Raw genomic sequence first — 25273 nt, 5'->3', positions numbered from 1 at the left:
CGTCTTCCATGACTTTTCAAAGATAATTGTTAATGGCTCAGATATCTCCTCAGTGAGCTCCTTGAGTATTCTCGGATGCATTTCATTAGGCTGTGGTGATTTGAAGACATCTAACTTGTCTAAGTAATTTTTGACTTGTTCTTTCCCTATTTTAGGCTCTGATCCTACCTCATTTTCACTGGCATTCACTGTGTTAGATGTCCAATCGCCACCAACCTTCTTGGTGAAAATCAAAACAAAGAAGTCATTAAGCACTCTGCCATTTCCACATTTTCTGTTATTGTCTTTCCCCCCTCATCGAGTAACAAGTGTACTCTGTCCTTGGTCTTCCTCTTGCTTCTAATGTACTTGTATTTGTATGGTATGGAAAAGGCCAGGAGACCTCAGGCTAGGATGATTAGATGTCCCAACATTAGGGTCTTTTTCTTATATAGGCAATTTTAAATCCCCACCCCCCAAAATAGTGTCCCGATTTCTCACACTTGCTATCTGGTCACCCTACCTCAGTCGTGTGTTCTAGTCCCAGCTCTGCTAGTGAGTGGCTGTGATGCCTTTGGCAAGTTGCTTGAGTTCCCTGTGGCAAGAGGCAATCACTGTTCTACTTACCTATCTCACAGAGTGGTTGTGATGCTTAATAAATGGCTATCTGGAACTTGGAGATCTTCTGCTGATGGTTGCCATATAAATGGTAGGAGTTATCACACACAACCAGGACTAGGCCTGGATCCTCCAAAGGCAGAAGGGAAGGGAAGAGGCTCCCTAGAACAGTGCTAACTTTGGTGCATGAAAAAAGACCTGCCTGCATTTTGTTTTGCCCATAGGCTGTTGTGAAGGCCAAGACTTTAACTGGCTTCAATCGCCATTAGCCAAGATGGTCAGAGATGAAACCCCATGCTCTGGGTAGCCTTAGGCCTCTGACTGGCAGATGCTGGGACTGGACAACAGGAATGGATCACTTGATGATTGCCCTGTTCTGTTCATTCCCTTTGAAGTATCTGGCATTGGCCACTGTCAGAAGACAGGACACTGGGCTAGATGGGCCATGGGTCTGACCCAGTATGGTCATTCTGTTCTGATGAAAATTAGATGCACCATTACCATGAATGGTGATGACTGAGGAGTGGGTAGGAGGGACTGTCCAGCTACACCCCTTGGGCAATTTCAGGAGGAATTGTATTATTAACAGTCACCGCAATTATTTATATCACTATAGCACCCAAAATTGGATTGGGGCTCCATTGTGTGAGGTGCTGTACACACAGGCCTGCTCTAAACTACGCAGTTAGGTCCATGTAAGGCAGTTACGTTGACCTAATTATGTCAGTGTCTACACTACAGCCTTGCTCCTGCCAATGTAAGTGCCCTACTACACAGACATAACTCCACCTTGACATAAGCCTTACGCCTCCTGTGGGTGTAGTTAGGGCAACGTTTAGTGTTGGTGTAGACACTGTGTTATTTACAGTGGCTGTTGGCAGTCTTGTCAATTTCAGAGCTCCATGATGCGCCTGCCTGGCTCCCCGCTGCAGGAGGTGAGAAGTCTTGGTGGTGCCCTCCCACACCTGCTCCTGGCAGGGAACAGGGAGACAAGAAGCCTGGATGGCAGCTTGGCTCCAGGTGGGGAGCTGGTGGTTAAAAGTGTTTTTTTTTTTTTTTTTTTTGGAGATTAAACTGGTTTAGATGGGCTACAGCCCCTGCCATAAGCACCGCACTTTTATCACTGTGTAGGATCCCTTTAGATTAATGCAACACCCTCAAAGCCCTTCAGGGCAAAGATTGTGTCTTGTGTTTGTACAGCACTCAGCAAAATGGGACCACAACCCCTGTTGGGATCTTTGGATGCCACCATACTATCAATATTTACTACTATATTTGTGTCTGAAATTGGCTTATCTACTAATGGTACAGGTAATATCTAGGCTTGTTGGAACTTAAGAGCTAAAAGGGGAAAAAATCAGTTTATTCCCTATGTATTTGACAGTACTTTGTGCATAGTAAATTTCACCATTTCTCAAATTTGAGAGTGTCTGACCCACAGCAACAGGGAGAGAAAAGCTTTAAGAACAGGAAAATGTGACTGTAAGAGACACAAAAATTGACCAGGGAACTTGGGGGCAGATGGAAAACACGAAATTCGTTTTTTGAAACTAGCTACATTGCCAGTTAATGATGTCCCTTTAACTTTATTATGGATCTATGCTTCCTGGCATCTTGTGAACACTCCAACTCAAAAGTGATACTATAAACCAGTGTGTGAACAGGTTTAAGCTATTGTTTTCCTATCTACTGGATTTGCTCTTTGGAACACCAGATCACAGAACTGGTCTATCATGTCAGTCTGGTATCTTGCTTCTGCCAATAACCAGTGCTTCAAAGGAAAGAGCATCAGAGCTCTCAGAGCTAATTGTGTACTGCTATAAGGATGGAGAGAATTCCTTCCTGAGGCATGCAGCAGTCCTGACATACTGATGCATGAGCTTTGAAAGCCTTTATTTTTCAGCATCCAAAATAGTACTTGTACTCCGGTAACAACTACACCAGGTGAGGCACTTGTCCATACAGAGAGGAAGACGCAACAGAAATTAAAATCCAAGACAAAGAGGAGGAAGACAATCACAATATACAAGAGAGTTTAATATGCTTTAAACATATGCATCTTTTAGCTATACCCCAATGCCACTCCACAAACCCATTAGTTGCTGGCTAATTTCCTCTTGGCATTAAAGAAGTGAATCCAGAGGAGAGATCTGAAGAAGAGTGCAGCAACCTGATGTATCAGTTCAGAGAGAGCATTCCATGAAAGAAGGGGCAGCATCCAAGGAGATGGTTGCAGGAGATGCAGACAAGTGGGCAGTTTAGTGAGCACTGGTCAAATTAGCCATTGATGCTATGGGACCAGATGATGTCCTATGCTAGTGAATGACAGAGAGAAGCTACCGGCTGTGTGGATACTGCTCCCTTCTTTATTTGCCTATCATGCATCCATCAACCACCTCCTTGTTCTCATATGCTACAACATCAGGAAGGGAGCGTGAGCAGCATTCACTTTGCCCATCCTAATCTTACATGTGTCAATCAAGACCACGCTGGCCCTTCTCTGCCTTGTGAATCACTGATCTGAGTGAGGCTTTAGGAAAAATTCTCTGCAAGACTAAGCTGTCCACACACCTATTGCTGGAGGTTTGCAGCAGGGCCCTAAGAACTGAACCCAGGTGGCTGAATGCAGCAGGGAGATGGATCGGTGATGTGATCTCTTCCTTACAGAGCAGTCGGCTGGGAAGCACTGACCAAACGGAAAGATTTTGCGCACGGTGATTCCCTGAAAGTTTTCTGGCCATGCAGAAGTAGGCCTGTGGTCCCCTTCACAGCCCCTTAATGCTACTCCTCACCTGGGCAGAGGAGGTGCTGTAGAGCAACACTGACACTTCGAGTTGCGTGCCTGAAGGCTGCCTTGCTGTGGAACGCCTGGCACGGTGATAGCCAAGTTGGCGGCTTCCATTGTTTGTGGGATATTTTTCCTCCTTTCTCACATTCTCCTAACAAAGATTCTGATTAATGATCGCTCATTCCTAATTGTCAAATTTCTTTTCCTTCATCCTGTGTCTAATCACCAGTGACAGAAGCCATTACGCAAATGAGAGCAGACGACTTCCCACAACTGTTCTCGTTGGTAAAAGCCTTGTAATTTAAAGCTCTGATTTGTAGAGGAAAGCTGCGTTTCCCCAAGGCGTCCGGGCATCTGTTCCACTTACACTCCGAGAGCCTCCACTTCCGCTCCCTCCCCCGCCAATTAATCCTCTGCTCGCAACAAATATTTGACTTGCAAGGCAGTAATTAGAACTTACTTTGCATGCGTTCACCACAGCGAGAGCTTTGCCTCCTTCCTCCTCGGCTTGCTCATCTCAGAACCCATCCCATGCAGCAGCAGAGCAAAACAATGCACGAAGGAGGTGGTGACTGCTTGACTCCTCAGAAGGAAACTTCCCGCTGACCTCCAACCTCCCAAGACATCGTGGTGGTTGAAGCCCAGCTCTTCAACTGGAGGGAGCTGAGCTCCAATAGCCATCAAAATGCACCAGGAACCGCCTTACAAAAAGAAGGTGGCAGCAGAGGGGAATGCAGAGATGTAGGAATATAAAGGAAAGACCAGTGGAAGGAAAACACAGTGTTTCCTACCTCATATGATGGTTGTGAGGCTTAATAAATGGCTCAGGGCAACACACTAAGCTGCGAAACAGAAGGCTGCAGCTAAGGGAGGTAGGAAAGCTGCATGATCATGGACTGCATACCATGTCTTGAAAGCTACTGCCTGACCTCCCTGCTCCCTTGGTGCCTCTTAATGCAGCCAGCCACAGGGCAGTTCATCTATATGAAGACAGTAGCAACCTGCCACCTTTCTACAGGACACTGTTCAGCCATGAAAGCACATACAGCCTGGAACCCTATGGCCAAAAGGAGGCCTTCCACTTCCCTAGGAGAATCTGCCTTCAAAAGAACGGGGGAGAGGGTGAAGACAAAGAAAAGCAAATGGGAGCTAGAGAAGAGAAAGAGAAACCTAGAGAAGAGACAAGAAAAGGATGTAAATTAAACATACAGGAGTCAGATCAGGCGTGTTTTTCTCAAGAGCTCTAACACACTCACTGGATGACTCACTTCACTTTTGTGCCTCAGTTTCCCCATCTGGAAAAAATGGGCGAATTCATCCCTCCCGATTCTGTTGTGAGGCTTGTTGGTAAAGTGCTTTGTGTTCAGTGGATGCAAGCAGCCACCAAAGGGCGAGTGGACATTTCTGAACTGTGGCCTGTCACCAAAGTAAGTTACTCAAAAGGCATGCTCACAGCACAGACACTAGACAGGGTTAGGACAGGCACTAGGAAAGGGTCAAGCCAGGCACTCTCACACATACCCATAATCTGACTGCACCGTGCTAGAGCTCCTCAGACCAAGTAACCCACTGCCAGTACCTCTGTCCACCCAGCTGCCCAGCTCTCCACCACCCCCCTCCACTTCATATTTGCCATTTCCTCTCAAACAGAGATATCAAGAGACCTAAGAGCAATCACACGCTCACCACCCCCATTCTGCAGTTTTGTTTTACAGGTTAAACACAAAAATCCAATCAGAACATTGGGTTAGGGAAGTTCCCAAAACACCTTCATGAAGAAGCCTGATCTTGCCCACCCAGCCCTTCCTCAGCTTACTACACCTGCACAGTAGTTACCTAAATCAATTCCCACCCATTGAGGTTTCGCAGGTGGCTGAATACACACGACAGTTCATAATGAGCTACCAGGCCTGTATGTACTCATTTCCTGGAAGTGTAACAGACATGAGGCAATACCCATAGGCATTGATGCACACCTGAAGTATGTACAGGCAAGCTCCCACAAATACTAACCTGGACCTACAGGTGCAGATCTGCTGATTACCAAATAAAGTGAGGAATTGGCTGAATGCACAATGGGGATGAGATGGCTCAGGGGACTGATAATGGGATATGCGGCTTTTCATCTCTACGCTGCGCCTGCATCTCCAGCACATGCTGGTGCTGACTGACAGTCATGACTACCTGACAGACTGGGTGGTCTCTGGGAAAAGTTCTCATGCTTGTTGCCAAAGGACAAGAGTCCATATTGAAGGCCATAAATCAAAGGGGACTAATTTACACTCGACAGTGCTCTCAAAGGTAAAGGATTGGATCAGCCATATCCTAGACTCCTTTCTCACTCTTAGAGGCATGGTTCCTTCAGATCAAGGGAAGGCTGCTTGGAGGGGCAGTGGTCACAGCTTGCACTGCTATTACTCCTGCTACACTGGCTCTGAGGATAAAAGGATGTCAGAGGCTAGGGCTGTCAATCAGGCACCTTTCACCTGCTCTGAATTCATTCAAACAATCTGAAGTGAAAGAGTTCTGAGTTCTAACCTCCATCTGCAACCAGCCTGGGTGGCCAGCTCCATGTCGCTTCCCACAGGAGTCCTGATCAGATGCCTTCCTGTTCTCCTTTAGGGAGCAGCACTCAGAGAATAAAAGCCACACACTTCTGTTGTTCAACATTGGTTGTATTTAAGAACTACATTTCAGAAGGTACCATGTGTTTCTCACACACACACACATACATAACTTCCCAAGACCAGGGTAGGGGCACTGAAAACACAGGGTGGAAAGGGGGGAGGGGGGGAAAAAAGAGAGAGTCCATCAGTGCATTGTAAACTGAGCTTTCATGCCAGTCAAGTGCAGCAAAAACTGTTCTGACACTTCAAAGTTAGACCTTTGGCAAATAAAGAAGAAAGGACCCTGAAGTTCCAGATATACCATCCTTCATGAGCCCCTTGGAATTCTCAGCCTGGGCTTCAGGAGCTGGTGGCGCCCCACGAGCTGCTCAGAACACTGGCTGAGACTGCTGTGCTCCCAAGAGTGGCACGCAGGTGAGACTCCAGCTGAGTGTCTTCCCACCAAGGGCGGAGAGACTGCACACACCAACAACTCTTGGGAAGGCTTCACTTTCAGGCAGAGGCAGAAGAGGGTCCTTCCTCCCTCCCCCAAGGCTGAACGTTGACACGAATCCAGCTGAGTGACCTTCATTCTGACCTAGACAGTGCTCTGGAGAGGAAGTTTGTCTCCTGCTGCTCTCTTTGACCTTGATTATATACTGCTAAGTCAGGGACACAGAGATGTTTGGTAACAAGACTCCTGCTCTGACCCGTAGCACCTCTCTTGGTATCAGAGCCACAAATAGTGATGGTCAACAGACAGACACCGAAGTTCCATCCAGATGCTGTCCAACAACTCAGTTTTGCTGAGTCTTTCTTCTATTCCTGCATAAGAGAAGTTCACAGTAAACGGTACAAGAGTCGTCCCAGCACAAGATGGGACATGGCATGCCATGGATATCATTCTGTTTCCGCAACAACATCTCCTCTCTGGGCTACACACTTCACAGAAACCCAAATGTCACAATCAGCCCTAAACAGTCAAGGAGACAAAGCACTACGAAACATAGTGAAGAGAACACCCTTCACTGGTCAGCGGGGTGAATTAGATGGGATCCAAACCAGCTTTTCTAATCTTGATTATCAATTACAACCGTGTTCAGTATGCAAGTTTCCCACCCAGGAACAGCAGAGCAAGGCAAGGCAAGGCAAGGCAAGGCTCCATGTGAGTTTGGAAGGCTCTGCAGGGAAAGGACTAGGAAGGCATGCTAGTTTTTCAGGGCGATTGCCAGGACTCTAAAAGGAAGTTCTGCTGCTCCTGTAGACTCTCTCTTCTCATTCTGAAAATTGTTGTGCCAAGTATGAGAACATAAAGGATTCAAACAAAATGAACACAGGTATGAAAGTTTCCCCGCCTCCCCACATGACCATACAAGGAAGGGAGCAACACTACAGCCTCACAACACACACAGTTAATTAGTAAAGGGCACTTTCTGTGTTTTGTCCAGGAAGCCGGCACCCCCTGGTGGAGAAAAGGGAAGCTGATTTTAACTGGCTATTCATCAGTCTCAGGGCCCCAGGAGATCAATTTTGACATGGTTTCATCGTGGGAGACTTGGTGAGTGCCCTCGTAATCTGTCTCCCTCACCACGTTACATCCACTTCTAACCATGCTGCAGCTTTAGAGAAAAGCAGGAGACCTTCACTCCTCAAAGAACTCTGCTGTGAACGGGAGAGAGGAGGTTTCCTGTGACACATCTGACAGAGGCAGGACTCAAAGGGTGGCGTTGTGTGCATACATACTGTATGGATTCAACTTGATCACCCTGCTAGGTACCAAGCTCCCAATACCCTGAGCACTGCATCTTTTGGGAGCAGGGTGGTGGGGGGGGTTCCAAACCATCTTTCCAGTTTCTCCTCAAACAAGTCATCACATGCTCATTCCTGCTGTCCCACGGTGCCAAGACCCAGCAAGAACAAGACCTCTAACACAACAGGATCATGGAACCTAAGGCTTTCTGCTATCCAGGCTGACTGTCCCAGATTTCAGGGGTACTGTGTCCACTGCCAGCACCATCACAGAAACCCAGCCACTGGGCTTGTGGAAACAAGACCACTCTTGGCTCCCTTCCAAACTGTTCTTTCAACACTTTAAATTAAAACCCAAAGAAGAAAAGCATTCGAGTGCCAGACGCCACATTCCTCGTCTCGGCAGACAGGGGAAACACACTTATTGGAAGCTGGATTCTTGCTCACTAAGTGCAGGTTCTTTCTTGGGAGATTCAGTTGGATGACAGTGAGGGAAGGGGGAAGGAGGTGGGCTAATGGTTTTGCAGTTCCAGTAGTCCCCTTAATTGTCGTGGAGTGGGACAGAGATGGGCCAGCAGCCCATCAGTCTTAAGTGCTGCGTGCAATACCAGCGCTCAGTATCTTCCATTACTCGTGAATGAAGCAGCTCCACCGTCAGTCACCCAGGTGGCCAGGGTCTAGTCATACCGACCCTTAATCATCATGTTCAACAGGGGACCCACCTGTTCAAAGCAAAAACAGATTATTAGCCATGGCAAGCGCAGAGCAACAAGGGCGGCACAGCCTGCAGCCTAACTCCCACAAGCTAAGCTGGGCCGGGCCAGGCCAGGCCAGAGAAGGGGATCTCAGAGGAATACAGATTGGGAAGAAGTGGAGCTGGTTATTCTGCCCAGTTAGCAGTGAACCAATCTCCTGATAAGATTCAGAGGAGATGTCAAATGAGTCTTGATCGCTTATGGTTATTAAAGATCCCCTAGCATCTTCCACCAGAGTTAACCACAGTGTCCTGGCGAGTAGTGACAACTTTCCTACACAAAATCCCACCTGCAGTTTCAACTGGAGACAGTTTTCTTCACTTCCTGTTCTAATCTTATGCCACACTGAACAGGGGCTGCTTTATTTTCGAGTGGAGAAGGAGCATTTCCTCTGTATCACCAGTAAGGTACTCTGGGGTTACTTAAAATCACAAGCATTATAGAAAGGGAAGACAATATTTGTCCCTCAATCCTAAGGTTTGGCCTGCAGTCAAGGCTGCTCCTATCCCTCAGCATTCCCTGTGAATAGTCAGGGAAGGAATCTCTCATCATGCATTAGTATTGAAAGGCATTTTTATTTGGATCATCCAGATAGCATGTAAATTGGATAAAGAACATTTGTTGACATTATACAGAGATTTAAGTGTTCTTGCACTAATCAGTGGTCTAGGACCAGTGCTTGGAAGGGTTTACTGGCCATGAAAACGTTTGTATTCCACACCCAGTATTTCAACCTCCACCAAAGAGATAACAGCCCTTCAAAACCAGATTCTGATTCCCAGTTTAATCCACTGCATCATGAGATGCCAGCTGGTAAAAATCATATTGGAACTCAAGTCGGGGGGAAAAAAGCAAGGTGGTATTCAAAATGAGTCAGTTTTGAGGTCAAATCTCTCTCAGCCCAGCAGAGCTAAAAAATAAAATTGTGTATCCCACTGAAAAACTGATTATGGAGCATTTATTTATCACCCTCCCTGCTCCTGAAATATCATACCTTAATGTTGTCACTAGTGCCTCTGACCAGCATCCTTTTCTGCCAGCATCCGCAACCAAACAGCGCAAGCTGTGGGCAGAAGAGACTATTTCCCAGTTTTTGCACTACGTCACTGGTTGTACTCATCAGCCCAAGCACTGTACTTTGAGGATCTCAGCCTTTTGTGTCCAAGGACTATTAGGGTAGAGGATGAAGAATTGCCACTAGTGCGGTGTCACCCATCCCCATTAATATCACAGGCAGCCTCAGGTGGTTTGCTGGGATCCAGAGTTCTGCAGTCCACACTTGGACATTTCAGTGGGGGTGGCAGCATCTCTAACTTTTACTTTACCTCTTGTGGGTTTCCCAGGGCCTCTCCCAGCATCTTCTCAATGTTCCTCATTATCGCCACTTTCTGATGCGCCTTTAAGGGATACTCAATTCTCTTTGGGGTGGGAGCACCCTGAAAGTAAAGAGAAAGAACACCTCATTGTGTCCTTCCTGAAATGCCTCAACCTTACCCCAATCTTAGCAAACAATGCCACTCACACCCAAGCACCCTGGCTATTCAACTGCAATACCCCCATGCCTCCAGAGGAAGAAACCTTGCTAGTGACAAGTCCTTATAGACAAGATTAAGAATGGGTTAGAAGAATACATTCCAGGGATGGTCCAATCTAGGCACACTTAATCCTGCCTCAGCACAGGGGGGGTGGACTACATAACCCCGTGAGGTCCCCTCCAGCCGTAAATTTCTATGATTCAGGCAGTAGAGTTCTCCATGCTTGCCATCCTGTCTTCATGGTGGGGTGCCACAGGGACAGTGGGAATCCTACTGAATAATGGGCTCCCACAGGAGTGCAGATGGACATGTGCTTACCTTGTACCAGAAGTTCACAGTGATGGTGGTTCCGCCATTCAGCAGAGACTCAATGTGATGCCACCTACATGGAAACACAAAACGGGAGAGCTACTATCAAAAGAATGAGCTACACAGACATAAGTGTTGGATGCAAGCCAGAGTGCAGGAGAGGCACCTTGGCATGTCACTCAGTCACCAGCACAATTACTTGAACAACTCCCCTTAGTTATTTAAATGTGCATTGCTAGAGCACATCTCACTGTAGTATGCGAATGCCTCATGCACATTAACAGATTTATCCTCAACATTCAGAGGTAGCAGATATTATTACTCCCATTTCACAGATGGGAAACTGAAGCATGGAGTGGTTAAGACTTGTTCAAGATCTCACTACAAATCTGTAGCTTGGCCAGAAATAGGAGCCGAGATCTTCTGAATCGCAGTGCAATGCTTTAATCAAAAGACCACCCTTTCTGTCTAAATCTCTGCACCTGCTGGCCACACTCCCTCCCCTCCTTCTCCCAGCTCATTGGATCCTCCTTACCAGTACATAGGGATGTAGAGCACATCACCCGGGCCTACCACTGTCTCATAGCCAACCACGTTCTGGAAATTGGGAAACTTCTCATAGTCAGGATTGTCAAAGTCCACCTAGCAGATCAAGAGACAAGGATGCAGCACTGATCAGCCAGAGGGAGGAAATTCAGGAGTGCACTCTGCTCAGACAGCAGCCTCTACTGCAGGTTCTCCCTGCAGGTCTGTCCTGTGCAGCAGTTACATTCCTATACAGTGTACCAGTCCCAGGTGCGGTGTATAGTTCCACACACACTTCCAACTCCTGCAGCACAGCCCAAGGCAGATCTGCGTCGAGTAGCTCTCTTGGAATAGGTGTCTTGTTAAATACTTAAGAAAAAGAGGGGAGGAGGGAAAGGTACGAGAGAAGAAGCAATGTCCCTGTTATTTCCCATCAGTAGGAAATGCTTATGACTAAAAGAAAAACGTCTTTGGACCAAAGCAAACAAAATAAGAATACTGGTACCATTCCAGAAGAGTTATGTTCTGTGGCTGACAAATGCACCACTCAAACACCCAAGGCACAGTAAACAACACTTGGCATTTCTACAGCATCTCAAGGAACTGCCAACATTCAGCTTCATAACACCAGTGTGCTAGACAGAAGATCGGAAAACTGAGACACTGAGACTGACATGCCCTACTCAGGGCTAGAGCTCTGTCGGCTCCAAGCACTAAAATATACTGCCTCACAGTGACACTAAAGAAGTCTAATTCATAACTCTGATGCACAATAGAGTCCCATTTTCCAGCACCACATATCGATACCAAAGGTAACAACTAGTGGACGTGCTCTAAAGGTTCAGCATCAGGATAGGCACTAGTACACTGTACTGATACTGGCATATCGCCCATGGATTTAGTGATTTTTATGCACGTTCTTTTTTGGTGCATAGTAGGGAACAGATCCAGTTCACTATAGATCTTATTCTCACCTGGCTCTGCCTGTCACATGGATGGTGCACAGGGTAAGGGTAGAGGCATTCAAACTGATCTGGAGGGAACAGGATACACCGCTTGTAGCCCTTAATCTGAGCGAAGAAGTTCTGTTGCTCATCATAGTGAGCTGGTGTCACATTCCCTGGACAAAGAAAGAGACTGATAACTCTCACATATACTTTAAAGGCTTGGGCAAAGGAACAGGTTATAGGCCTCACTGGGGCAACAACGAACTGCCATACATGTCTATAGAACTAAACAGAGCAAAGGATCCTAAAGCACTTTACAAACCAGGCATTACAGCAGGGCTAGCAACTGCTAGAGTTAAAGTTACAGAACAGTTTCCGTTTTAACCCTCATTCTCAGTTACTCCCAACTCTCACTTTTCATTATGAGTTTTTCCAATTTGGTCTCAGCCTGAAGGTGGAAGGTAACATTTATAGAAAGTTTTAAGAAAACCTGTTCAGCTGTTTGAGTACAAGAGTGGGAAAGAACTTGTTTTAAGAAGACCCAATAACTTAAGAACCTTGATGCCTGAAGAAAGGAAGATGCAATTATGGCATAGAAACGGCCCTCTCTAAAAAGGGCCCCACATGGTACATTTGCATGCTTTGCTCACAAATTTCTTTCCACTCCCATGAGATGCCAAATGACAGTTCCTTCACAGTAGGTCTTTATAACATGACTGTCCCTCCCCTTTCTCTGATACTTTGACCAGCAGTGAGATAGTTAGCAAGACTGATTCTTTTGGTTAGACTTGAGTCAACTAGCCCTTAAACCAAACCCTGGACACCACTCTGAGCTATTGCTTCTGTAAATTCAGACCTCACTGCGATGGTTTACATTTTCTTTGCATTTTGAAGGTATCTTAGTGACCACAATGGCTAGACACTTAAAAGGAATTAACTGGAACTGTAGATTCTGAACCACAAGATGGCAACCTCCAGAAACATGTCCCATTTCACCATAGCAAACTGACCCAGTCTGAACCCTCAGTGACTGACTGCCCTGATGAGATTTGGAATTCATCTGACCAAGATACGACCCTTTGAAAAGTGCCAATGTAGTGTTTTTGAAAGGTTTCAGAAACACACACAAAAGGCTGCTCTGCACATGGATGAACAGCTTACACTTCACTGCATAGGGATAAGTGTAGCCAGAACTTGAACAAGCCAGCAATTTCTGAGGATTTTAAGATTGTACCCCAGGAGATACAAGTATGATGGACAGCTGGATTACGTTGCATCCAGCATGCCTCAGAACTTTTAAAGTTCATCCTCAAAATGTCAAGGTAAAGAAATATCAACCTTCTACTAAAATGCTCTGTATAAAGGAAATGAAGTAGTGTATATATTTTCCAGTACCTAAGTCTACATATCAGTCTCTAAATTAATTAGAGGTTCCACTTTATGCTATATTTTAGGAGTTATCTATTTCCAAGTTCCCCAGTGCCCGATATAATTTTGCAATATCAGATTTAAGTCTCATTCAAGAGACAGCTCCTCCCTGCAATACACTGCCCATTAACACTATCCTGAAGCACTGCTTCAGTACTGATTCAGGAAAGAACGTCTCTTAGTAAGTTACCAGCATCTCCTCCTGCAATATCTGGGTTTTCCTTGGTGGTCTCCCATGCAAATATTGAACAGATCTAATCCTGCTTAGCTTGCAAGATCTTAAACTCTGATCTTCTCAGTTCTACTGCTGGTCCCTGCTTGCAGTTAATTCGAATACATAAAAATAAGTTAGAGGACACTGTACTGAGCATCAAATCCAAAAAGCCTGAAGTGCTCAAGTAAGACACAGGGATCAGTTCATCCCCCACTGATATATGCCAGGGGTGGCTATGTCAACTATTAGTTCAAAACACACTGCACAACTTTTGTCTGTATCAGAGTTGACACTTCAGGGAGTAATTAGACACGTAGAAATTTATCTTCCAGCAACCACAAGCAGAAGGGTACTCTCCTGACCCTCTCTCCATGCAACATAAATTAAAAATTGTGTGTACAAGGAGTCCCCCCTTAAAGCTATCTGTGCTGCTTCAGAGACACTCTGCAAACAAGTGGTAAGTTCAGATTAAAGCGACCCCCAGAGTTGAAATACACCAGAATTACCAAGTCTCCCTCATGCCCTTCAGAATCAACACTGGTTGCTTACCTTCCATGCCAATAAGCAGTAAGTTGGAAGTCAGTTGCCCCCAGCCACGCTTCCCTTGCTGCTTGTTAATCCAGTTCCAGTTAAAGCCCAAGAAATCCACCACAATCTTCCTTCCAACCGTGTCATTCAGAGTCTGCTGCAGATACAACCTGTATTTCCCAAGGGAAAAATGAGTGTTACGCATACATATGGATACACAGGCATCTTCTCATCCACCCTTAGAGAGATGTCTTTCCCGGTCTTCTCACACACACACACACACACACACTCCATACTAACAGAGACAGGTAGATTTCATGTATGTGAAACATGTTAAGAGGAGACCAATATCACAAGTTAACTTCAGGAACTACGTGGAGAATTACATGTCCCACTCAGCTCTCTGCAAAAGAGGGAAATCTAGTTTTTAGAAATTCTACTCTGTCACCAACAGTGGCAAGCAAAACTATAAGAAATGTAGGTGTCTGTGGAAAGGAAAAGTTCCAAAAATCCGAGGGATCAAACTTCGTCTGCAGAATTTCCCACCATAGGAGGAAATTAAATCTAATTTAGATCAAACAGTAATCGGTTGAGTAAAGATTTTGGGATGAGTGGGGCTTTGGAGCAATCCAAAACGATTTCCGAGATCTCAGAGGAATGGCTAGAAGAAACACTAACCAGCAAGTGCAGCAGGAGGGAAGCTTAAATCCCAATCCATTATCAAGCAAGCGACTGTACAGTCAAGCAAAGTTAATCAATATCCCCCAAATTAACTCTTCCACTTACTTTCCGTCACTAACCACCAGAGGGGCCTCTCTGATTAAGAGTTCCTGTGGGCAGAATGTCTGTGAAGGAATATAGCACATCAACCTCAGACCTCAGCTGGTCATACACTAAGGTGCCTTTAGTTGTAGGAGACCAAACTATCAGTGCCTCAGTCACTGCAATCTCAGCGGTACATGCATTAGACACCCTATACCCATATTCACCAGCAAAGCTGTGTAAGATCTGTGATAGGTTCTGGCATATCATCTAAAAGGGCAAAACCTGAGGGGGAACTGAATGGCTCTGAAAACTGGTAATGGCATACAGAGCCACTGGGTGGTATATAGCTTGTTCAACCTCGGCCAAGGTTAATAGCATCCAGAAGTTGTTACCATCCAGTAACTGCTTGGTGGCCTGTTGAAAGCAGTTGCTGGGATAAGGCTAGTTGCTAGTGGATAAGCACCCACATAAATATTGCCAGAACAACTGCCACTAATTTGCACCATTGCTAGCAGTCTCAGAAGAGAGGCCATGCAATATACAATAAGAGACTCGACACCATTCTCATCTGCCAAGTCAGAGCTAGCATACATTGGTGGGACAGCATAGGAAAAGTTGGATTGCCAGTGGGTGACTTTTCTAGGGATCATGGCCTTTAGCCTTCAGTGCTGCCAAGCAAAGCATCTTTCACGAGCACTGTATTCCTGCCAAAGAACGTGAAAGTCCTATCAGGAAAACACTGAAAAATTCTGTGATAAATGTAGACAGACATCTTTGAAACACTTAACAAGTGGATGACCAAACCCAGGACACCTGAGAACACCACCCTCCTCCAACACTGAATCTGAGGAGGAGAAATCATAGTGAAGATGAAAAAAAGCGGGTCCAAATGCTCTCTCAAATCATTTACAGTGCCTAAATCTTAAATCGATCACCAGTTAAACCTGTGCAACTGGAGAGCTTTCCAAGTATCACCTACCTCTCACCACTCCCTTGCTGCTGTATTTCCTGGAGTCTCTCCACAAACTCACTAAACTTCATCTCTTCCCTGTTCGACTTCGGCTTGAAGTTCTTGAAATTGGCCATTTTCTTCTCATCATAGTACAAAAACTTGTATGTGCTGGCGTTATACACTGAGAAGTCCCCATTGCCAATGTTCTCCTGGAGGTAGTCCAGGTCCCACTTCAGGGCAGGATACACCAAGTTTGTATCTGTTAGGACCACTGGCTCCTAGACAGGAAAAGAAAGCACACTGGTTCAAGGATTTCTGGAGAAACTGGGAGATACTTTAACTCATTATCATAACCATACAGTTTCCCTTCTGAAGCAGTAGGAAGGGGGAGGAGGAAAATCAGGCAACAGGGTCTGGGAAGGAGGAGGAAGAAAGTCCCAAAAATACAAGAAAAATTAGGAACTAGTCACCACTTTCTCGTGATATGCTCACAAAGGAGTGCCAGATGCCACTAATCAACTCTATAAACCAGTCATAGAAGCATGTCAGGGAAGGATACGGAAATTACTTTATTTGGTTATACCACATGGTCTTTCTAGTCCAATATCCTGACTTGGACAGCAGCTAATGCGAAGGATAAGACACCCCCATAATACATAGAGTATAGGATAGGATATGAATACTCCACACCGCCTTATAGTGGTCTCGGGTTTGATTCCTGGACAGGTGAATCTAGGAATGACGCTGAAGAAGAGTGTTCTGTTCCAGGAAAGTAGGTAGAAATATTTGTATTGATCCTTAGAAGCCCCTTTGGTAATTTAAGGAGCAGTGCTGAAATCTGAAAGGAACCAGTCTCTGTCTCATCCTCCTCCAACAGAAAGGTCAAGCTGAGGTACAGGCAAAGGGATAGCAGAGATTATCCCATTTCCTAGATGGACACAGATGTAGTCAGAATCCTCCCTAGAAGGAAATTCCATCCATCTTCCCTATACCATAAACAGTTACTTGAAAACACCCCAGCCTTTTCCATACTTCTTTCCACACATACTCCCCAAACTTCCTAAGAACCACCCCTATGTTTCTAAAGGCTAATCTACACTAGAAGCACTATATCGGCACAGCTGCACTGCTGTGGCATGTTTGGTGAAGACGCTCTTCTGTCAGCATAACGCCACCTCCGCAAGAGGCCAATAGCTGTGTCGGCAGGAGAACATCTTCATCAACATAGTGCTGTCCACACCGGCGCTTAGATCGGTATAATGTACGTCGCTCCGGAGAGGTAGCTTTTTCACACCATGAGCAACGTAAGTTATATCAACATAAGCGGAAGTGTAGACGAGCCCTGAAACTTGCATGCCCACTTCCCTTCTTATGGATTTGCTTCCATGAAACCACAAGTACCTCACTCATTTCATAGACATTAAAGATGGGGAAGCCTTACTAAATCCCATCTACTTTGAACCATGGCAACGAGTATAGGATTGGTCCCTACGGTACTGTCTTCAAATTGGTGACAACACCCAAATTTGGCATCAAAGTCCAAGTCTGTAAAAACATTGCTTTCCAAAATAAAGTTTTCATGATTTACATTCCAGAACAAAGATCTAACTTTCCCTGAAGCTTTCGCAACTGCAACAGTGCAGCAACTGACAGAAAGGCTAACTATGAACAAAAGGGGAAAACAAACATTAATTTTTCAATGCCCAAATTGAGAAAAAAGGGAAACAGCCAATGTGAGAAATGATAATTTAATTACTTTCAATATTAATGTTGTTCCTCACAACACAAGAAATTAAAGCACTGCTTACAGTGTATGATCTTGTACACGGCAATGACTCAAGTGGCTTCTCTTGGGAGGTGATTCCACAGCCCAATTCTCTCTCCTTCAGAAAGCTTTCCCCATACCTAACCTACATTTCCTCTCTAATCTTCTCTCCTTTACTCTTAGTTCTATCACATATACCACCTTCAGAAATCCCACTCTTGCTAGGTGCTCTCAGCCTTTGGAGATTTCCTCCATGAGCCCTTTACCCACAGCACATAGATCCCTGGGCTGCTAACACCATCCAGAGTGAGTCAGCAGGTGCTCACACCTGCTCACCAGGAACCCCAAGTGCACATGATCTCCCCCACACAAACACACTCCTTGACAGATACACATCAGCCCCTGCTATCAGCCCCAGCCTCCCACCCACGACACCCCTGGGCTTTGTCCCCACACACCCCCAGCACTACCAAGTGCCCTGCCCCCCCACACCGTCACACTCTGTACCTCAAAGCAGCACCCTTAACCCCCATATTCAGCACTGTCATATAATTATGATATGTTCTGTTCAAAGTATGCCTTGTGAGGTATCATTTTGAAAGGCTTGATCTGTTGAACATTAATATTCTGTTTAATATTCTGTCATCTTTAAGATGACTGGAAAAAGGCTAATGTAGTGCCAATCTTTAAAAAAGGGAAGAAGGAAGATCCTGGGAACTACAGGCCAGTCAGCCTCACCTCAGTCCCTGGAAAAATCATGGAGCAGGTCCTCAAAGAATCAATCCTGAAGCACTTGCATGAGAGGAAAGTGATCAGGAACAGCCAGCATGGATTCACCAAGGGAAGGTCATGCCTGACTAATCTAATCGCCTTTTATGATGAGATTACTGGTTCTGTGGATGAAGGGAAAGCAGTGGATGTATTGTTTCTTGACTTTAGCAAAGCTTTTGACACGGTCTCCCATAGTATTCTTGTCAGCAAGTTAAGGAAGTATGGGCTGGATGAATGCACTATAAGGTGGGTAGAAAGCTGGCTAAATTGTCGGGCTCAACGGGTAGTGATCAATGGCTCCATGTCTAGTTGGCAGCCGGTATCAAGTGGAGTGCCCCAAGGGTCGGTCCTGGGGCCGGTTTTATTCAATATCTTCATAAATGATCTGGAGGATGGTGTGGATTGCACTCTCAGCAAATTTGCGGATGATACTAAACTGGGAGGAGTGGTAGATACGCTGGAGGGGAGGGATAGGATACAGAAGGACCTAGACCAATTGGAAGATTGGGCCAAAAGGAATCTGATGAGGTTCAATAAGGATAAGTGCAGGGTCCTGCACTTAGGACGGAAGAACCCAATGCACAGCTACAGACTAGGGACCGAATGGCTAGGCAGCAGTTCTGCAGAAAAGGACCTAGGGGTGACAGTGGACGAGAAGCTGGATATGAGTCAGCAGTGTGCCCTTGTTGCCAAGAAGGCCAATGGCATTTTGGGATGTATAAGTAGGGGCATAGCGAGCAGATCGAGGGACGTGATCGTTCCCCTCTATTCGACATTGGTGAGGCCTCATCTGGAGTACTGTGTCCAGTTTTGGGCCCCACACTTCAAGAAGGATGTGGATAAATTGGAGAGAGTCCAGCGAAGGGCAACAAAAATGATTAGGGGACTGGAACACATGAGTTATGAGGAGAGGCTGAGGGAGCTGGGATTGTTTAGCCTGCAGAAGAGAAGAATGAGGGGGGATTTGATAGCTGCTTTCAACTACCTGAAAGGGGGTTCCAAAGAGGATGGCTCTAGACTGTTCTCAATGGTAGCAGATGACAGAACGAGGAGTAATGGTCTCAAGTTGCAGTGGGGGAGGTTTAGATTGGATATTAGGAAAAACTTTTTCACTAAGAGGGTGGTGAAACACTGGAATGCGTTACCTAGGGAGGTGGTAGAATCTCCTTCCTTAGAGGTTTTTAAGGTCAGGCTTGACAAAGCCCTGGCTGGGATGATTTAACTGGGAATTGGTCCTGCTTTGAGCAGGGGGTTGGACTAGATGACCTTCTGGGGTCCCTTCCAACCCTGATATTCTATGATTCTATGATTCTATGTTGGATTGTACGTACTATCATTGTATGTGAGGTTATGAAGTTTTGCTATGTGTGTGTTACTGAAATATGTTGTGAGGTTGGGAAGACCCACAACCAGCTTTTTAGATACAACAATGTTGTATCCAGAAGTATTGATGGCCCATTGAAGAGAATCCACTTTCCCAACAACCATCTCAGAGAAACCACATATACAATGGCGACTGCTTGACCCACATCATAGCAAAAAATCTTTCCAGCAAACTTGTGGAAGTAACATCATCATTTAGCCTAACTCCCCCAACAACTCAACACCTGGAAGAAACATCTAGAGGACAAAGACTTTGAATTGGGGAGGGTGGTCCTGGGCTGGAGGCATAAGCGCCAACTCCGGACGTGCTCCAGCCCCAGAGCACCCACAGGAAAAAAATAGGGGGAGCTCAGCACCCACTGGCAGCCCCATGGAGCAGCACCTCCTGCCCACCACAATCAGCTGTTCAGCAGCGTGCAGGAGGGGAAGGAGAAGCAGGAGTGGGGTGTGCTTGGGGTAGAGGGTGGAATGGGGTGAGAAGAGGCAGGATGGGGATAGGAAAAGGGCAGGAAGAGGCAGGGAGTGGGTGGGAGCTTGGGGGAAGGGATGGAGTGGGGGCAGGGCCTGGGGCATAGCGGGAGCTGAGCATACCCGCCCCACCCTGGGCAAATCACAAAGTCAGCACCTCTGGCTGGAGGAGAGTCCCAGGCTGTGTACTGAGGAACTATACTGTCTGTCAGGGCAAGACATTGCTTGATTCAAATCCTGTTTAGCTTATAAAACTTAGACTGCAAATTTATTTTATTTCATTTCTTAGGTAACCAACTTTGATCTCTATGCTAGCTATTTATAATAACTTAAAATTATCTTTCTGTAGTTAATAAATCTGTCATATTTTACCTAAAACAGTGTGTTTTGGTTGAAGTACTTGGTGCTCAGTTTACAAAGGCTAGTGTGTGTCCCCTCCAGTCGAGGGAGGGGCCAAGTGGGTAATGAACCTTACACCGGGCAGGCTTCTGACCGGGGCAGGACCTCACAGCTCTGAGGCCCGAGGCTGGGGGGAACTGGATGGAGCCTCTGTGTTGTTGGCTCATGAGCGTCTGGGACGAGCATTCACGTAACTCAGCTGGGTGTGTCCTGTCCACGTTTGCGTAAGCCCAGCACCCGCCAGAGCTGCCTCGCTTGACACAGCCTCACCCTGTGAGGGATGCCCCAGGCTGGTGGGGCAGAGGCTCAGCAGCCCCGCGGCCCCTCTCGCCCCGCAGAGCCCTCCCCACACCCAGCGCTCCCCACCTCACGCCCCTTGTCACGCAGGCGTCAGCCCCCGCGGCCCGGGCACCTCGTTCTCGATCAGCTCCTCGGCGCGGGGGTCGCTGTGGCTGAGCCGGGGGATGGGCTGCGTCCGGAAGGTGTAATGGCGGAACTGCGACTCGCTCCAGCCGGGCCCCGCCGTCTCCTCGGCCTCCTCCCGGGCCCCGGAGCCCCCCGCCTCCGCGGACGAGGAGGAGGAGGCCGCCGCCATCGCCGCCTACACCGGAAATGGAACCCAGAACCGGAAATACCCGACTTCACCTCCATAGTGACGCCGGAAACAGAAGGAAAGCCATAGAGAGGAGAAGCCTGGGGGGCTCCGAAGTGGGAGCGGCGCCCCCAGCAGCACGGGTGGGAGAATTGCCCTGGGGAGAGGCTACAGCGCCCCCAGCGGTACAAAATGAGATAGTAGCAGGGAGAGGATTGGGAACCTCAGGATTGTATTCAATAATGTAAGCCCCCAGTCGAGGAAGGCCCAGATCCCCAAGGATATTTTAAAATTTTATTAAAGCTAATGTTAAAAAATATATATAATACACAGGTTGGGAAAAGAGTGTCTGTACATCTGGGTATGGTGCTTAGATTATCCACAAATACAAAGTTAATTTTTAAAAGTCATATGATACCTAGAATCAGAGGGGTAGCCATGTTAGTCTGGATCTGAGAAAGCGGCAAAGAGTCCTGTGGCACCTTATAGACTAACAGACGTATTGGAGCATAAGCTTTCGTGGGTGAATACCCACTTCCTCAGATGCAAGAAGTGGGTATTCACCCACGAAAGCTTATGCTCCAATACATCTGTTCGTCTACAAGGTGCCAGAGGACTCTTTGCTGCTTTCATGATACCTAGAGTACATAATCAGCAATAACCCAAATTTAGGTGAATAGATTAACAATACAGTTTAGATATCAGCATCTGAATACTCCGATACATCACTCATGAAAAGTTGTACGGAAATTTGGTTGTGGAAAGCAAAATATACCACTGCGTGGAGATTGTCTGCTCAGTAGTTGAGAATTAGGTTGGTTCAGAGGCAGATTTACCATGAAACAAACAGCGCAGTGGCACTGGGCCCCCAATGACAGTGGGGCCCCCAAAACGCAGGACAAATCTCATCTGACAACCTGCCCCCGAGTCCCAGCCGGCAGCGCAGCAGGAGACCCGCTGTCCCCGTCCTCACAAGCAGTGTGCAGAGACATGCCAGCCGCAGGGCTAAGGTGGCTCCCAGCTCGCTTTGCCTCCCTCCCTCTGCGCCGCTCCTGGAAGTGGCCGGCATGTCCCCGCAGCCCCCGGGGGTCTCTGTGTGTGTGTCTCTCCGTGTGTTGCCACCGCCCTTACTCCGCAGCTCCCACTGGCTGGGAACTGCAGCCAATAGGAGCTGCTGGGGCGGTGCCTGCAGGCAGTGGCATGCAGAGATCCCCTGCCCTCCTCCACTTAGGAGCCACTACCAGAGGGATGTGCCGGTCGCTTTGGGAGCCATGCCCCCCAAGGTAAGTGCCGCCCCCTGACCCCTCCCACACCCCAACCTCCTGCCCTAGCCCATAGCCCACACCCTGCACCCAAACTTCCTCCCAGAGTCCTCAGCACCTCCCAACCCCGTCCCAGCCCAGAGCTCGCACCCAGCACCCAAACAGCCTCCCAGAGTCCACACCCCCTCCTGCACTCCAAGCCCCTGCCCCAATCAAGGTACCTCACTTTATTTTCATTTACTTCCTATTATTTATCATATAGGAGGAGGATGAAGAAAAAAATAATGAAAAATGGGGTGGAGGAGAGATAAGAGAATGTTCTTCTTCTTGGCTGGGTCCTAGGAGAAGGGCCGGGGGGTGGGGGGGGGGCAAAAATGAAGCTGCACACAGGGCCCCACTAACTCTAAATCTGCCACTGGGTTGGTTGTCCATTTAGAAAATACAATCCATGAGGAAAGTATTTGTTACTTTCCAGACTGTGCTTCTCATCAGCACTCCAGCTCATCCTTCCTAGTATTGCTGATGTCCAGTGATGTGTTCTATGTAGGTGTCCCTCAACCACCTGATGCTGTCCGACACCATAAGTTGCCGCATCAGCCGAGCGTAGCATTGACCGATTCCACATTCTCTCAGTAGTCACTTGTTACTGGGGTCCCATGTGCCTACGGTTCCAACGATCAGTGAGCGTGTCTGGACTGGTAACCCTTAGCTCTCAAGGTTTCGGCCAGAGGGGCATATTTCTCTACCTTTCAAGCTTGGGCATCATAGAAGGCCGGGGTCCTGTTCTCGAAGGACACTGTGACGTCCACCATGATGATCTTCTTCCGGTCCTCGTTGGTGATGACGATGTCCAGTCACAGTTGGCTGTCAGTTCCGGAGATGGTGGAGTTTACAGCAACCTTCCCCACGGGGGACGGGACGGCTCTGGCCAAGTGATCTTGGATGGCATTGTGTCGCAGCTGCCAACCTCTTGAGTGGGGCTTGCAGCTACACAGGACATGGGGTAGTGTCTCGTTGACATAGCCACACTTCCTGCATCACTTGTCCCGATTCCCGTAGCGGACGGCTCCGTTCAGTGGGATGCAGTTGAGCTGGGCCCTGTGGATGAACCTCCAGTCGGCAAATCGGGTGAAGCTGCCCCCGGGGAGGAAGTGGTTGCTGGCATCCCCCTTGCATGTCACCTCGAACGCCTTCCCTGGTCTGGCTTCCGTTTCAGGATTTCCACATATTGGCAGCGGATGGCATCCTTCAGGGTCCTCTCCAGCATGGTTCTAGCTCTTGTAATGATGATAGTGTGATTTGTATTCTTCACCTGTGACACCAGGACTCCCAGCTCCTGGCTTTCCTCGCACGACATCTAGTGGCAGCCAATACGCTTCTCCAGTCGTCACATAGCATTGTGGGCACAAGTCCACAGCGAAGCAAAGTCTCCCCTGTCTCTTTCAAAGTCACCTTCCAGCGAGTATTAAACTCCTATTGATTTCTGTGGGAAGTGGGTGGGAATACCTTCAGGAAGTGGGTGCAAAGCCTTCAAGGACATAACTCTGTCCATGTTCTACAAAGTGCATGCTTCAATACCACCGAAGTCAAATTAAACACATACTTGAGTGCTTTACTGAATAGGGGTCAACAGCAGAACTAGGGCCTAGGGCTGAGGTTTCTTTGGGCTGGATAGGATGGCTCCACGCACAGGTTTCACTGGATTAAAATGTTGCATGTCACTTTAACGTGGCTTGTGTAGTTGTGGCATAGTGCTGGGAGAGAGCTCTCCCAGCGCTCTAAAAAAACCCCCCTCCGTGAGGGGCGGTGCACTGTCTACATTGGCACTTTACAGCACTGAAACTTGCAGCACTCAGGGGTGTGTTTTTTCATACCCCTGAGCGAGAAAGTTGCAGCACTGTAAAATGCCCGTATAGACAAGTCCTAAGACAAATAGGTTTGTTTACATTTACAGGTTTGTAAAAAAACAAATACATTTGTTTACATTTATACTGCCCTCTTCTTATTTACATCACCAGAAAGTGAAAGCAGGCATTTGTGTAGCACTTTTGTAGCCAGCATTGCAAGGTATTTACGTGCCAGATAGGCTAAGCCAGGGGTCAGCAACCTTTCAGAAGTGGTGTGCCGAGTCTTCATTTATTCACTTTAATTTAAGGTTTTGCGTGCCAGTAATACATTTTAATGTTTTTTAGAAGGTCTCTCTCTATAAGTCTATATATTATATAACTAAACTATTGTCGTATGTAAAGTAAACAAGGTTTTCAAAATGTTTAAGAAGCTTCATTTAAAATTAAATTAAAATGCTGATCTTACGCCGCTGGCCCGCTCAGCCTGCTGCCAGTCTGGGGTTCCGTTCACCTAGACTGGCAGCAGGCTGAGCGGAGCCTGCAGCCGGGACCCCAGCTGGTAAGGGGCCGAAAGCCAGAACCCCAGACCAGCAGTGGGCTGAGTGGGGCCGGCAGCTGGGACCCCAGACTGGCAGCGGGCTGAGCAGCTCAGCCCGCTGCTGGTCTGGGATTCCATCCGCTGACTCCTGCCAGCCAGAGTCCCGGCTGCCGGCCCCTCTCAGCCCGCTGCCAGTCTGGGATCCCGGCCCTGCCCACATAGAGTGGGTACCTATCTTCTCCCTAGTTCTAGCCCATTCTCTTCCTCTCTCTCTGCACTGAGCTGAGGGTGGGAGTGCACTGAGCACAGGGCTGGGGGTGAAGGAGCAGGCTGGGGGTTAGGGTGCAGGGTCTGGCGTGGAGCTAGAATGAGGAAGGGGGCTCAGGGTTGGGGCAGGAGGTTTGGGTGTGGAGTACTTACCTGGGCAGCTCCCATTTGGTGCGAGGGGTTCAGGTGGTAATGTGCGGGGGGTGGGGGGTTTGCAGGAGCTCCCGTTTGGTTCTCAGGCTGGGGGTGGGAATGTGGGGGGTGCAAGAGTCAAGGCATGGGG

The 25273-nt window shown here is 47.4% G+C and overlaps 1 protein-coding gene across 1 annotated transcript; it reads right to left on the bottom strand.

Moving 5' to 3' along the window:
• Positions 1 to 2616: 2616 nt before the first annotated feature.
• HIF1AN (hypoxia inducible factor 1 subunit alpha inhibitor) lies at positions 2617 to 21114 on the bottom strand. Its single transcript, XM_073352917.1, has 8 exons — positions 20897 to 21114; positions 15726 to 15976; positions 14003 to 14151; positions 11839 to 11984; positions 10875 to 10981; positions 10349 to 10412; positions 9821 to 9931; positions 2617 to 8462 (listed from the first exon to the last, which is right to left on the bottom strand). Exons 1-8 carry the CDS (start codon positions 21077 to 21079, stop codon positions 8418 to 8420), a joined length of 1056 nt encoding a protein of 351 aa, XP_073209018.1. The 5' UTR covers positions 21080 to 21114; the 3' UTR covers positions 2617 to 8417.
• Between the last annotated feature and the right edge of the window lie 4159 nt (positions 21115 to 25273).

Source organism: Lepidochelys kempii, chromosome 7 (assembly GCF_965140265.1).
Source record: "Lepidochelys kempii isolate rLepKem1 chromosome 7, rLepKem1.hap2, whole genome shotgun sequence".
Classification (NCBI taxonomy): domain Eukaryota; kingdom Metazoa; phylum Chordata; order Testudines; family Cheloniidae; genus Lepidochelys; species Lepidochelys kempii.
The sequence above is the reverse complement of the archived record's forward strand: the minus strand, read 5'-3'. Positions and strand labels throughout refer to the sequence as shown.